The sequence below is a fragment of the Erpetoichthys calabaricus genome, chromosome 2 (assembly GCF_900747795.2).
Source record: "Erpetoichthys calabaricus chromosome 2, fErpCal1.3, whole genome shotgun sequence".
Taxonomy (NCBI): domain Eukaryota; kingdom Metazoa; phylum Chordata; class Cladistia; order Polypteriformes; family Polypteridae; genus Erpetoichthys; species Erpetoichthys calabaricus.
In genome coordinates this window covers 40,834,537-40,848,392 of record NC_041395.2, presented here as the reverse complement: position 1 = coordinate 40,848,392, position 13,856 = coordinate 40,834,537, and the positions used below count along the sequence as shown (strand labels likewise).

Here is a 13,856-nt window from a genome sequence, read left to right as displayed (position 1 = left end):
ATATTTGGACAGAGACAACTTTTTTCTAATTTTGGTTCTGTACATTACCACAATGAATTTTAAATGAAACAACTCAGATGCAGTTGAAGTGCAGACTTTCAGTTTTAATTCAGTGGGGTGAACAAAACAATTGCATAAAAATGTGAGGCGACTAAAGCATTTTTTTAACACAATCCCTTCATTTCAGGGGCTCAAAAGTAATTGGACAATTGACTCAAAGGCTATTTCATGGGCAGGTGTGGGCAAGTCCGTCGTTATGTCATTATCAATTAAGCAGATAAAAGCCCTGGAGTTGATTTGAGGTGTGGTGCTTGCATGTGGAAGATTTTGCTGTGAACAGACAACATGCAGTCAAAGGAGCTCTCCATGCAGGTGAAAGAAGCCATCCTTAAACTGAGATAACAGAAAAAACCCATCCAAGAAATTGCTACAATATTACAAGTGGCAAAATCTACAGTTTGGTACATCCTGAGAAAGAAAGCAAGCACTAGTGAACTCAGCAACGCAAAAAGACCTGGACGTCCACGGAAGACAACAGTGGTGGATGATCGCAGAATCATTTTCATGGTGAAGAGAAACCCCTTCACAACAGCCAACCAAGTGAACAACACTCTCCAGGGGGTAAGCATATCGATATCCAAGTCTACCATAAAGAGAAGACTGCATGAAAGTAAATACAGAGGGTGCACTGCAAGGTGCAAGCAACTCATAAGCCTCATGCTAAAGAACATCTAAAAAAGCCAGCACAGTTCTGGAAAAACATTCTTTGGACAGATGAAACCAAGATCAACCTCTACCAGAATGATGGCAAGAAAAAAGTATGGAGAAGGCGTGGAACAGCTCATTATCGAAAGCATACCACATCATCTGTAAAACGCGGTGGAGGCAGTGTGATGTCTTGGGCGTGCATGGTTTCCAGTGGCACTGGGACACTAGTGTTTATTGATGATGTGACACAGGACTGAAGCAGCCGAATGAATTCTGAGGTGTTCAGAGACATACTGTCTGCTCAAATCCAGCTAAATGCTGTCAAATTGATTGGGCGGCGTTTCATGATACAGATGGACAATGACCCAAAACATACAGCCAAAGCAACCCAGGAGTTTATTAAAGCAAAGAAGTAGAAAATTCTTGAATGGCCAAGTCAGTCACCTGATCTTAACCCAATTGAGCATGCATTTCACTTGTTGAAGACTAAACTTCAGACAGAAAGGCCCACAAACAAACAGCAACTGAAAGCCGCTGCAGTAAAGGCCTGGCAGAGCATCAAAAAGGGGGAAACCCTGCATCTGGTGATATTCATGAGTTCAAGACTTCAGATTGTCATTGCCAGCAAAGGGTTTTCAACCAAGTATTAGAAATTAACATTTTATTTCCAGTTATTTAATTTGTCCAATTACTTTTGAACCCCTGAAATGAAAGGATTGTGTTAAAAAAATGCTTTAGTTGCCTCACATTTTTATGCAATCGTTTTGTTCAACCCACTGAATTAAAGCTGAAAGTCTGCACTTCAACTGCATCTGAGTTGTTTCATTTAAAATTCATTCTGGTAATGTACAGAACCAAAATTAGAAAAAAGTTGTCTCTGTCCAAATATTTATGGACCTAACTGTATTTGCGACCCGAGTTTTCATAACAGTTTTAATCGCGCCCGCCTAATGTTTTTTTGAAACCCTAATAAAATTTATTCCTATATTTTTTGCAGCCAATACACCATTACAAGTTCAAAATTTCCCTACAAATAGCAAAATTATGCCACATATGGCAACATTCGCACCCCCTTTTTTGTTACTTTGCGCCCTCCCCACAGTTTGAGAACCGCTGCTCTAGTACATTCAATACCATCCAGCTATTCCTGTTAAGGAGTAAATTCAGGGATACACAGGTGGATGAGCCTATGGTGTCCTGCATAATGGACTCTCTGTCGAGCAGACCACAGTTTGTGAGACTCAAGGACTGTGTCTCTTATACAGATGTGAGCAACACTGGAGCACCACAAGAAATAGTCCTGTCTCCTTTTCTCCTCACTCATCCAGGTCATCTCACTTGCAGACATTCTCAGATGATTCTTTACTTATGGGTTGTATTGATGAAGGTAATGAGACAGAAAAAAAAGAGTCAGGTGGAGAAGTTTGTTTGGCGTTGCAAAGATAATTGCCTGCAACTAAATATCATTGAAACCAAGGAACTGGATATTGACTTTTGCCGCACCAAATAGCCTCTGTCCAGTCATTATTCAAGGAGTCGATGTTGAGGTGGTCCACTCCTACAAGTACTTGTGAGTCGACATTAATGACAGGTTAGACTGGTCTTGGAACACAGACGAAATAAATAAGAGCCTGCTCTGCCCAATCTTTTTTCCTTAGGATACTGTGTTCATTTAATGTGGAAAGTAACATCCTTCATATCTTCTATAACTCTGTGATGGCTGTGCAATTATTTACTCTCTGGTGTGCTGGACTGGAAACATCACTGCAAGAGGGGCCTACTGAATCAACAAGCAAATTAAAAGGGCAAGCTCAGTTAAAGGACACACTCTCAACCCTCTGAAGGTCGTATCATAGCAAAGGAGTGAATTTAAACAAAACTTAGTACCATCTCTCTGACACATTAACACTGAGGACTTACAGCCATCACATTATTCAGCAGAAATGTGTTAAGAAATACTACAGGGGATCCTTTATACTTATAGCAATACACCTGCACAATGCCTTACTGGGACTTTAGAATTTTCTTGCTTTATAGTCATTCTGGTGTATGTTCAGACCAAAGTGTGTATGTATATTTATTTATTTAACTTACTTACTTATCTACCTAATTATGTATTTATTTATTTAAAGAGCTTTTGTAAAAAGCCAAATTTCCCCCTCAAGGACAAATAAAGTTCTGTCTATCTATTTATCTAAAACCAGGCAGTCCAGTTCCTTACACCGAGTCTGGGTAGCTCAGTGAGTACAGCGCAAGACCCTCAATCTCAAAGTTGTACATTCATGCAGCAATTCTGCTAAAGTTATACTTGTCACTAACAGTAACAAATAAGGAAGTTGCACAACCTCAAGAGAAACAGAAACATTTAATTTATGTATTTTTACTTTACTTGCTCCAAAGAAATGACACTCATGTAACCACAAATAATTTCTCAGTAAATGTTTTCCAGACATAATGAAACCTCATGATAAATTTAGCGGGCATGACTTCAGAAGCGTTACACTGTATTTGAAAGGGCAGATGGAACCCACTTTGGAAACTGTGCATCTATATAAGGTGCCTCCTAGTAGAACAGTGTGGTTTGTTCTAATTTAGGTTTACTTGGGCCCATCTATCCATTTATTTTCTAAAATACTGTCTCCATCCTAGAGAAGCCTATCTTGACAATCTTTTTATGAAAAAATAACTCCAAAGTTAATTAGAAGACACAGCATCTTGGAATATTCTCTTTCATTACAGGCGTCTTGTATTATTGAAGCAGAAGGCAGAGAATACGCAGATCATCTGCAAACAACTGAAGGACTTGCTTTCAAGAGATGTTCCTGTGTTCACCAGTGCAAAAGATGTAACAATGATATCTCATCAACCAGATATGCAGAGCTATTGCTTTTATCAAGGATCTGTTAAAGATGTTCTTGGATCTGCAGCAGCTTTCAGTATTTGTTATGGTAAAGGAGAAATTCTGAGCATTATGAAAAACACTTTTGGGATCGAGCCTTTGAATACCTTATTTATCGCCTTGAAAATGTGGCGTGTGGGGCTTTTACATGTGGAACATCATCTTGGCCAAAAAGCAGAGACATGACTGACAAGTTGAGAAGACACTGCCACAAACATACTATATTGAGACATTTCATGTTAGTGACACAGACAGGTAAGACTAAAGACAGGGTTGAGAGAGAAAATGATTCATCTTTGAAACTACAGGATTCTTCATAAAATATACATTTCTGTGAGCATTCAAATTGTCCTGGTGGGTCTTGAGGTCTGGACAAATCAGAAACAAATGAGTGTTAATGCTAGTGCTGGAGAAGTCTTGGGATGATTTGTTCATTGGTGGGAAAAAGAACTTCTGAAACAGTTTAAGCATGACAGTGCTCAACCTATCTTAAAAGAAGTTGTGATGGAATTGCTGGAATGGCCTGTGTTGGAACAGACTGTTCAAGGATTCGCAGTGGAGAAATTAATGTGTTTACTAATAATAACCTGGAGCCCTTCATATCCGTAGTTGCCCATGAATTAGAACATAACCTTGGGATAAACCATGATGATGGAAGTTCTCCATGTGTAGTTCAAGGCCTGTATAATTAACTCTGGAGCAACAGGCTGTAAAGATTTTAGTAAGTGCAGTGAAAATAATTTTGAAATTTAGATTTTGAATAATAAAGGAAACTGCTTATTAAATAATCAACATTTCATTGATTGCACTGCCATATTGTGGCAGTGAATTAGTTGAGGTCATGGTGGAGTGTGACTCTGGAACTCTGAAGGAGTGCGAGAAAGATCCTTGTTGTGAGGAACACAGAAGCTGAACAAAGGAGTTCAGTGTGCCTATAGTGTTTGCTGCAAAAACTGCCAGTTCTTGCCTTGTGGAGCAGCATGCAGAGGGAAGAGCAAGAAGTGTGATCTATCAGAGTACTATAATGGCATCAATCAGCTTTGCCAGCCCAATACATATGTATAAAATGGACACCAATGTAAAAGTGACAATGTCTACAGTTACAATGAGGTTTGCCAGCACTATAAAGAGCAATGCCAAAAACCTTTTTGTTCAAAAGCAAATGTTGCCCCAGGGATTTACTTAAAGATTCAGTTGTGAAGGGTGAAATTATTGGAAACTGTGGTTTTCAAGCAATTGGCTACAGAAATGTTAAAGCAGAAAGTTGAAAGTTGCAGTGTGAAAATGTAGACAGATAGCATCAGTACCTTGTTTGGCATCCAACCAGCTCTGATGAAAATCTTTTTGAAAGCATAACATGCTCAGCAGTGGACTTGAATTTGGGTTTCGATGTCCCAAATCCAGGCATGGCGAATGAGGGGACAAAATGTAAGGACAGAAAGGAGTGGATGATTTACCAGTGTTCTAAGTGCCTCCATTCTTCATTATGACTGAAATGTCCAAAAGAAGTGTTATGGACATGAGGTCTGCAAGAACAATAAGGGTTGTCATGTGTGTTGGGCCCCAACACACTGTGACATCAGTAGTTATGGAGGTAGCATTGACAGTTGTCCGACATAAAATAATAAGGGTACCTCAGTACAAAATGGGCTTTTTTTGTTCTGTATCCTTCCTGTTCTGTTACTTGCCTTATTTGTTTTGTCAAGAGAAATGGGCTAATTATGAGAGGCTTCAAAAAGTGATCCCAAGCAAAATGCCATCCGTAGTAAATGCTGGAAAACAGTCACAGAGTGCCTCAAATAATATAGTCATGAGCAGACTTAGTGCTCCATTTAAGATTGGCCATAAGTCAAATTGGCCATATGTTGGTCACAAAGTGAACAGGTCCCTGCAATTGATTCTCTGTGGGTCACTGGTACAAAAACTTTAACTGCTGGAATGGCATATCACAAACTGATATTTGAGTCTCAGCGACTTTATTTCAGGGTGTCACACAAGATTTTTGAACTGCCGCTCAGCTATTATCATGCCATTCACTCCCCTTCCAAAGTAACAGTTTAGAAGTGCCATGCAATTGTGCTCCTGAAACTCCACGGAGGACCACTGTAGTCGTTCACGTGTTGGTGCTACATGGGAGATCATGCAATACTTTATGAGGGCCCTATTCCCCCAAACCCCACCCGCCACTTGTTGTGCTTATGTTGGTGCTTTGCAATGTAAGTTACATCACAGGGAAACTAGACATCCATTTGTTGGTGCTTTGCAGCATTCCATTGGAACTTCACGGGTGAAAACTTGCATAGTGTAGTGGGATTGAAGAAATCAGTTGTAAATGGAAAGTAGCCACTCATATATTAAAAAAGAGGGAACACTGGCCGTAGGTACGAATGGCCTCAAATTGGTCAACCATAAATTGGTACATGACTGTAGTTAAAGAAAGGGTTGTACAAACTTCCCAAAATATCATCAGTCCAACCACCTTATAAAAATTGCCATCAGTCTCCAGCTAGGCTACCACTTCCAAGACAATTAGTCCCTCAGAGTCTAGCACCACCACCACTGCTGGCCATATGGCCTACAAATGTAGCCTTCTGGAGCATGTGGGAGTTGCATCGATTTTATTTATATGTTTTATTATTATTATTTTTTATTATTATAAGAATATTCAGCCCACTTATTTTTAACATTTTTTGATTTTTATAAAGAATCACATCAGGCATAGTGAATGTACTGGATGTTGTGTAACAATTACTATCTGATGCCACTGTGAGAGTTTGGGTGTATTTCACTGAGCGTCTTTGCCAGCAATGCTAATGCAAAATTGCCACAGAAAAAGTCCAGGAGCCCAACTTTGCAATAAGTAGAGAAGGTACACACCCTGCCTGCCTTCTATTATCATGAGCAATGTAAGATTGATGGCGAAAAAAAATGGATAAGCTCTCAAAGCTGATCAGGAGCCAATGGAAATACAGACTCAACAATCGCATGTGCTTCATGAAGATGTGGCTTAGAGCTGAAACTCCAGACTCCATGATTGAAAGCGGTAGAAAGGAAGGAGGTGTGATTACTGAACGAGAAACAGTGAAACCCCAGACACATTACAATTAAAGTACAGGTATACAACCCAAATGTTGAGCTACTAGCAGAGGGCTTATGGACAAATTATATAGAGAGAGAGTTTACATATGCCATTGTGCTGATAGTTTACATTATCAAACACAGCAGATGAGGAAACTGAAACAGATACAGCATATTCTGTGCAAACTCACCACCTACCATCCCAGCGCTTTCAACACCATTTGTGGAGACTTTAACCATGTTTTACTTTCCTCCACCCTTATCAAATTACACCCATTTGCAGACTGTACAACAAGGGAAAACAGGACACTGGACTTGTTGAATTCCTAACGGTGGAGGGAACTCTGCTGCGTGCATATTGCTGCCACTCCTTCCAGATAACATTTTCGTTAAAATTTGCATTTAACCTTGCACTTTTGCATTTCTTTCGCTTTCTTTTACTGTATGAATTGTTCATAGATGCAACTGATTACTTTTTGTATTGATTTGCATTTACTTTTATTGAGTTTGCCTTGAATGAGTTTAATCTTTTTGTAGTTCACTGGACGGAGTGATGGCTCTGAGGCTAGGGATCTGCAATGGCAATCAGAAGGTTGCCGGTTCAAATCCCGTAAATGCCAGTAGGGACTCTGCTCTGTTGGGCCCTTGAGCAAGGCTCTTAACCTGCACTTGCTGAGCGCTTTGAGTAGTGAGGAAAGCGCTATATAAATGCAAAGAATTATCATTATTATTGATTCCCCACTCCTGCCTGATCCCTGATTTGTAAACATTTTTCTTTTCATCATGGAGATCTAGAAGCAGAGAATGTTCTGTCTTTTTAATTAAAATGGAAAAAAAAATATTGTACTGCCCTGCCACCAAGTACTTTTATTATTTTCAATATTATTGCTGTATTTTCAACTTAGCCTAATTTCAAAGTCATTTTTATGACATAAGATTCCAGGAAATCACACATTTTATAAGAAAAGGGTCACATGATGAGGTAGCTTTTTCACTATACACAGTATTTATTAGATCTGCTTTCCAGAATAGAAGAGTTTGTTAAACAACAGATAAGATAAGAATTGTAATATTATCCTCTGCTGTTAATATTGGATTTCATTCTGGTGGCCAGACAGAGGAAGCACAGAGCACTGTGTGACAATATTTTCTTTTGGCTAAAGGAAAGTTTGATCATCCATGTTTAAACTTAACAAGGATTTATGTTCTGTTTCTAGTCGAAACAGATGCGGTTTATAACCCCCTATCAGAAGGGCAGGCAGGACAGAGCCCTATCTTTCTCTAAAGAATAATGAAATGGCTTAGGTTAACAAAGTTGCATATGAAGAACACACCAAGCTCTTGGAACAATATCCCATGGAGACAAGAAATTTATGCTAATCATTAAGCAACATGGAGTAGAGGGTGAGATTGAAGGTTGTTTTGCAGCCACAGGTCATTGACTCCTCCATGCATTCTGGAAATAAACGTGTGCCTGTTTGTCCAACAGCTAAAGCATGGCTAGTTGGATCATGCAAAAAAATATTCACCTTAAACATACCATCCAATCTACCAAAACACATTAAAAAAAAGAATCAAGATTTTGGAATAGCCAGGTCAAAATCCAGACCCTGAGCTGAGATTCTGTGGCAGGACATTTAAGAGAATTCAAATCTCAATTCACTATAGCAATGTGGACGACTGGACCAACTCATATACAAAATTATCACTTCAATTCTTGCAGCTAAAGGTGGCTTTACAAACTACTCAGTTATGGGGTGTATTTATTGTTTTACACTCAGCTTTTGAATGATTAATTTTTTGTTGAATAAATAATGTCAGACTAAAAGCTACCCAAGGTCTGATTTATTGAATTTGAGCACTTTGTTAAGGTGAGATGATTGTTAGTTAAAACCATAGGTGTACTTACTTTTTCACATCACTGTATATAATACACTCATTTGGTCATTGATTTTGACCTCAAATATGAATTGTTTTCTTTCATCCCTTATGCACTTAATTTCCTGAATGAATATTTCAGAATCAGAATCACTTTATTCCAAGCATGTTAAACATAACAGAATTGACTTTGGTTAGGTGCAAAACATTGGATACAAGACACAACCAACTCAAGACAACACGATTTCAACACACCATTAACCTGACACTGTGCAAGCCACTATACAAATACAACAATTTCTTGAAAAAAACATTTTCCATCTCTTTCACCTGTTGCCACATCCCTATTCCAGTTAAAGTAAAAGACAATAAAATACATAATTGCGGAAACTCACAGGAAAGGATTTTGGCTTCTGCGTTCTTCAGCAGTGACATGGAAGTAGGGCGCCACGAAGGGATCCAACTTGTTAGCCAGCCAGCAGAACTGGGACCCAGAAAAGAAAACAAAGTGATTGGTTCAAAAGAGCAAGCATGACAATTTTATGAAAAACAGCACACATAAACAGTGAACACGGCCCTAAAAGCCAAGGCTACTAGTCACTTTATACTGTCATAGAGCCTTTAATATTGACTACTAGTCCAAAGCACTTCACACGACAGTTGAAGAGGAGGCAGGTTAGATAGCAGCAGGTTAATAGGTGTGAAATGCGGAAGTGCTGAAGAAGCTCAGCCCCCTAAATGGCTTGGTGCGACACATATTTTGAAGCACATGTATTTTCAAAATCTAATGTCTTTAACTCTGAGGAGCCAAAGAGCTGCAGTCTTTTGCAAATATAAAAAAATGTGAGGTGACGCATGTGGAGATTGGGCGGCAGTAGAGGTCATTGAACAATCCAAACGGATTTTTTCTCCGCAGCCTTGATTCACACATCTGCACTGACTGCAGTAAAGACACGGCTTTGGCTTGAGCTGGCACAATTGCAGTGTTATTGTACATCCTCGGCCTCTCTTGTGTTAATAATATAATGCAGACTGCTTCTCCACTGCCATTCATTATCAATAAAAATGTAATGCATACAAAATGGCACACCTACCACCACATTCAACCCCAAAACAGAGGAGGCTGTCAGATTGCTAATTTCCAATTGAAAATGTAATCAGATTTGTATATTTCTGCTAAAAAAGCATTTCATGTTTATAGTGCAAATGTAATGCATGTACAGCTTATCTGTGTACAATCAGAAAACAAGTGCCCGTGTAAATGGGGTATATACACCCTGTTCAATCATGTAGTTCAAACCATTTGTAAAGTAATATCCATAGGCAATGTAAATAATTAATCATTAGTTGACAATAATAGCCCCTATTGGCACAAAGTTATGTTGGGTCATGAAAATATTAAAACTAGGAGGCGTCGCCCCTTGCTCGCTTCACTCGCCAAACCACCCCAGCCTGTGCTATGTGCCAGCCACTTTTGCATCTCTGTCACTCACGTATGTGGATTTCACTTTCACCAAACAACAAATCTTTTAATTCTCGTGGATATGCCTCTTCATTGGGAAGAAACACTACTTTTCCCTGATGGCAACACGAATTAGACGATCTACAAGTCTCCGACGTAAAGTTTAAATCCGAACAATATATTCGATCTCTTTTCTCTGTTCCGTTATTTCACCGAGTAATAATTTCCATTTGTTTGCGCTAATAATAATAATAATTCATTACATTTATATAGCACTTTTCTCAGTAATGCGATCTTTACCATCATTTTTTACAGACTTTCGAATTTTAGTACTTTCATTATCTCTAACCTGCTCTGCATGTGTATTGCGCCAACATTTTTGAATTCGTTACGATGTTCTACTTAGTCATCTACTTTTTGTCTTTTATTTCCGGCCCCAGGCGTGGTTAAATCTCTTGGCACAAAGTCTTGTCTCACGGGAGATGAAAGTATCTCTCTGAAAACGTCCCAGGCTAAAAAGTCTCGTCCCAGGATTTTTTTTTATTATAATAGAGAGATGTATAATAATTAATAATGCAAAATGACAACATCACTTTCATGATTCAGGGTTGTGGTGGGCCAGAGCTTATGCTGGCGCACTTGTGCACAAAATAAGAAACAATCCTGGAAAGGGTGCCTGTCCATCACAGGGTCAGGCTCACAAACTCACACTGTCGTGGGGTCACTTAGGAATTACTAATTAACTTGACCAGCATGTCTTTGGGGATGTCCAAACAAAACGCACGCAGGCACATAGAGAATGTGCAAAAACCACAGAGCCGATAAAACTAAATGTAAAAAGAAAAAACATATTCTTGTTAAACATTTTCTGGATATGCCACATTTACATGATGTACAAGTGTGCTGGCTATCAGGGTGCGGGCCGTGTTAGACCTATTGCACACTTCAATTTGAAAATTTCACTAACTGATTAGCCAAACTTTGACCCCACTAACTGATTAGCCAAACTTTGACCCCACTAACTGATTAGCCAAACTTTGGCCCCGGCTTGTACTGAACTACACGCCTGCATAAGCCATCAAAAAATAAAAACTTGTGGTTCGTAAAATGCAGAGCTGCAAAGAGCCTTCTAGCCTTTGAAAAGGTAAATAACGACATAAATATCATGGTGCAGAAGTCATCTATAAGCACCACAAAAGCATATCACATTAAAGGGGTGTTGCAAACACAGTGGCAAGCTGAAAGGGGATGCTTTCAGCAAAGTCAAGTAAATTACTATTAATATCAAGAAATGGCAGCTTTTTTCAAATGTGACTACTGTGGACAAGTTAAAGTTAAATAATAAAAGTAATAACCCTGGAGAAAATGAATGGGACAAAAACAGACACAATTGGTCAGTTTTATGAACACTGTACTAAAATCACAGACCACATTGTGAACAAAATTTGAAAAAGGTTTGAATAAAAAATAAATGAAAAACAATGACAAATCGACATCACTGTCGAGATGCTTATCTAATTGTAAATGCAGACGGTGTGGTTTTAGACATCTGCCCCCACTCTAACTTATGCTGAGCTCCCCTAAATGACACTGCATGTTTCGCACTATATATTAGGTAATATTTCAATGAGAAAAACAGCATAACATACATTAACGTAGCATTTTCAAAACCACTTAATCCATATAAGGTGTTCAGGTGAGCGGACATTCATCTCGGCAGCGTTGGGTTAATGAAGAGAGAAAAAGAGGGAGAAAAATGATTATCACACAGGCAAAAAATCCATCTGAAAATCTCTAAACTGGTAAGGCACCCCTTACGGTTAATGCAACAGTGACATCTAGTGGTAGCTGTGTACCTCACAATCTGAACTATACAGTTTAATGAACAGACCCTCGTTTTCAAGCTTCCTTGTCAACTAACGTTGACATTCTTAGCCTTTGATGCCATGCAATCAATGAATTTAATTCCAAATAATTTTCAAATGTCCAAATCAAAGTTCATTTTTGATTTATTTCAACCATTCTGTGTGCTGTACAAGTTGAATCTTATGCTAGTGTAAGTGATATGATGTCAGTCTTGGCATTCAAAGATTTACAGATTTACTTTAGTCTACGTTCAAGAAAAAATTATTTTCAAGTTTACACAGCACAATGAGATCCTTAGACTAGTGACTTTAGTAATAAAAACATCAAACAAAAAATACAAAAACAGATACTAAATATAATATCAGTTAATGCACATATGAAGCACATATCAGGTACACTGCATGCAGCTTTACTTTGAGCGGCTGCCAAATACCATTATGACATGAAAATTAAAACTGTCACTGAATCTACTGGTGTGAATTTCCGTGGTCTACCACTTTGTGGCTGAGCTTCTGTTCCTCCTGCATGCTCCTACTTCACAATAATAACACTTACAGTTGACTGGGGCAGATCTAGCAGAGCAGAAATGTCACATGTTGACTGGTAGTAAAGGTGGCATCCTATGACAGTGCCACATTTAAAGTCCCTGAGCTCTTCAGTATGACCCTTTGCATACCTCTGCACTTGATTATATGTACCTGTTAATACTGGGAGCAGCTGAGACACCTGAAACTCGATAATCTGGAGAAGTTTCCCTATACATTTGGCCCTATAGAGTATTTAAATTTTGTGTGGTTGTCTATTTTACGGTTGGCATATTCTGCTCTGTATATGTAAGAACACTGTTCCTGCAGTTCATGAACAGAATTTGAATGGACAAGACCGTTGGGCTGAATGGCCTCTTCTCATCACAACTGTTCTAATGACTTAGGAAATGCCAAATACACAGAGTACCTCACTTCAATCATATAAAATATTTGAAACTTATTTTTCTTAGAAATTTAGGAATAAAGTTTGTCCTTTACACTGAGAAGGATGTTAGCACCCTTGAATTTACCTGATAAAATCTGACATTCCCATCTTTCTATTAAGTTACCTCCTCGTGTCACTTGAACCCTGGTTGAACTGCTGCCATTGGTGCCTGCTGTGTGTAGTCTGCATGTTCTTTCAGTGTCTTGTCTCACAGTCCAAAGACATGAACACACCTGACCACATTACACAGTGTGAACATTTGAATTTAAAAATAGTAAATACAACAGCAAACAACTAAAACAATGGCATTTTTATGAAAAAGTTAATGTACAGTTACAATTTATCTGATGAACTGAAAAAATGTAATCGAATAAAAGAATAAATGTGCCATTTGCAAATTGTTATGTTTTGGCCAAGGTTCTTTGCCTAGCTTATATTTCATGTTACTTATGTCCATTTTCAATTGAATTATTTAGTCAACTAGGGGGCTCTGCCCCCTGCTCGCTTCGCTCCCCAACCTCTGTGTTTGGTTTACCAGATATACAATACAATACAATTTATTTTTGTATAGCCCAAAATCACACAAAAAGTGCCGCAATGGGCTTTAACAGGCCCTGCCTCTTGACAGATCCCCAGCCTTGACCTTCTAAGAAGACCAGAAAAAAACTCCCAAAAAAAAAACCCTTGTAGGGAAAAAATGAAAGAAACATTGGGAAAGGCAGTTCAAAGAGAGACCCCTTTCCAGGTAGGTTGGACATGCAGTGGGTGTCAAAAAGAAGGGGGTCAATACAATACAGTACAATACATAGAAGAGAATAAATCCTCAATACAGTATAAAAATAAAAATTCTAGAAGTACGGAGTAGAATTTCACATTAGATGATATCACATACTATGATTTGGATTTGTTTTAAGTCCTGGAGACCTCATTCATCAAGCTGCCTCCCCCATTTTGCCATTTCACATCTGAAATAGCGTTAAGCCGATGAAAGGA

The 13,856-nt window shown here is 38.7% G+C and overlaps 1 protein-coding gene across 3 annotated transcripts in view; it reads right to left on the bottom strand.

Annotated features, from left to right (window-relative positions):
* The window catches only part of abhd4 (abhydrolase domain containing 4, N-acyl phospholipase B), a 72,693-nt gene that overhangs the window by 17,098 nt on the left and 41,739 nt on the right, over window positions 1-13,856 (bottom strand). For 2 of the 3 annotated variants that reach the window (XM_028793659.2, XM_028793660.2), the window contains exon 2: window positions 8,959-9,047. In XM_028793659.2, the coding sequence (XP_028649492.2) occupies window positions 8,959-8,998 (40 nt within the window). In that variant the 5' untranslated portion in view covers window positions 8,999-9,047. Of the gene's footprint in view, window positions 1-8,958; window positions 9,048-11,674; window positions 11,829-13,856 lie in introns of those variants that run through there. The other variant, XM_051922331.1, reaches the window with a different exon arrangement.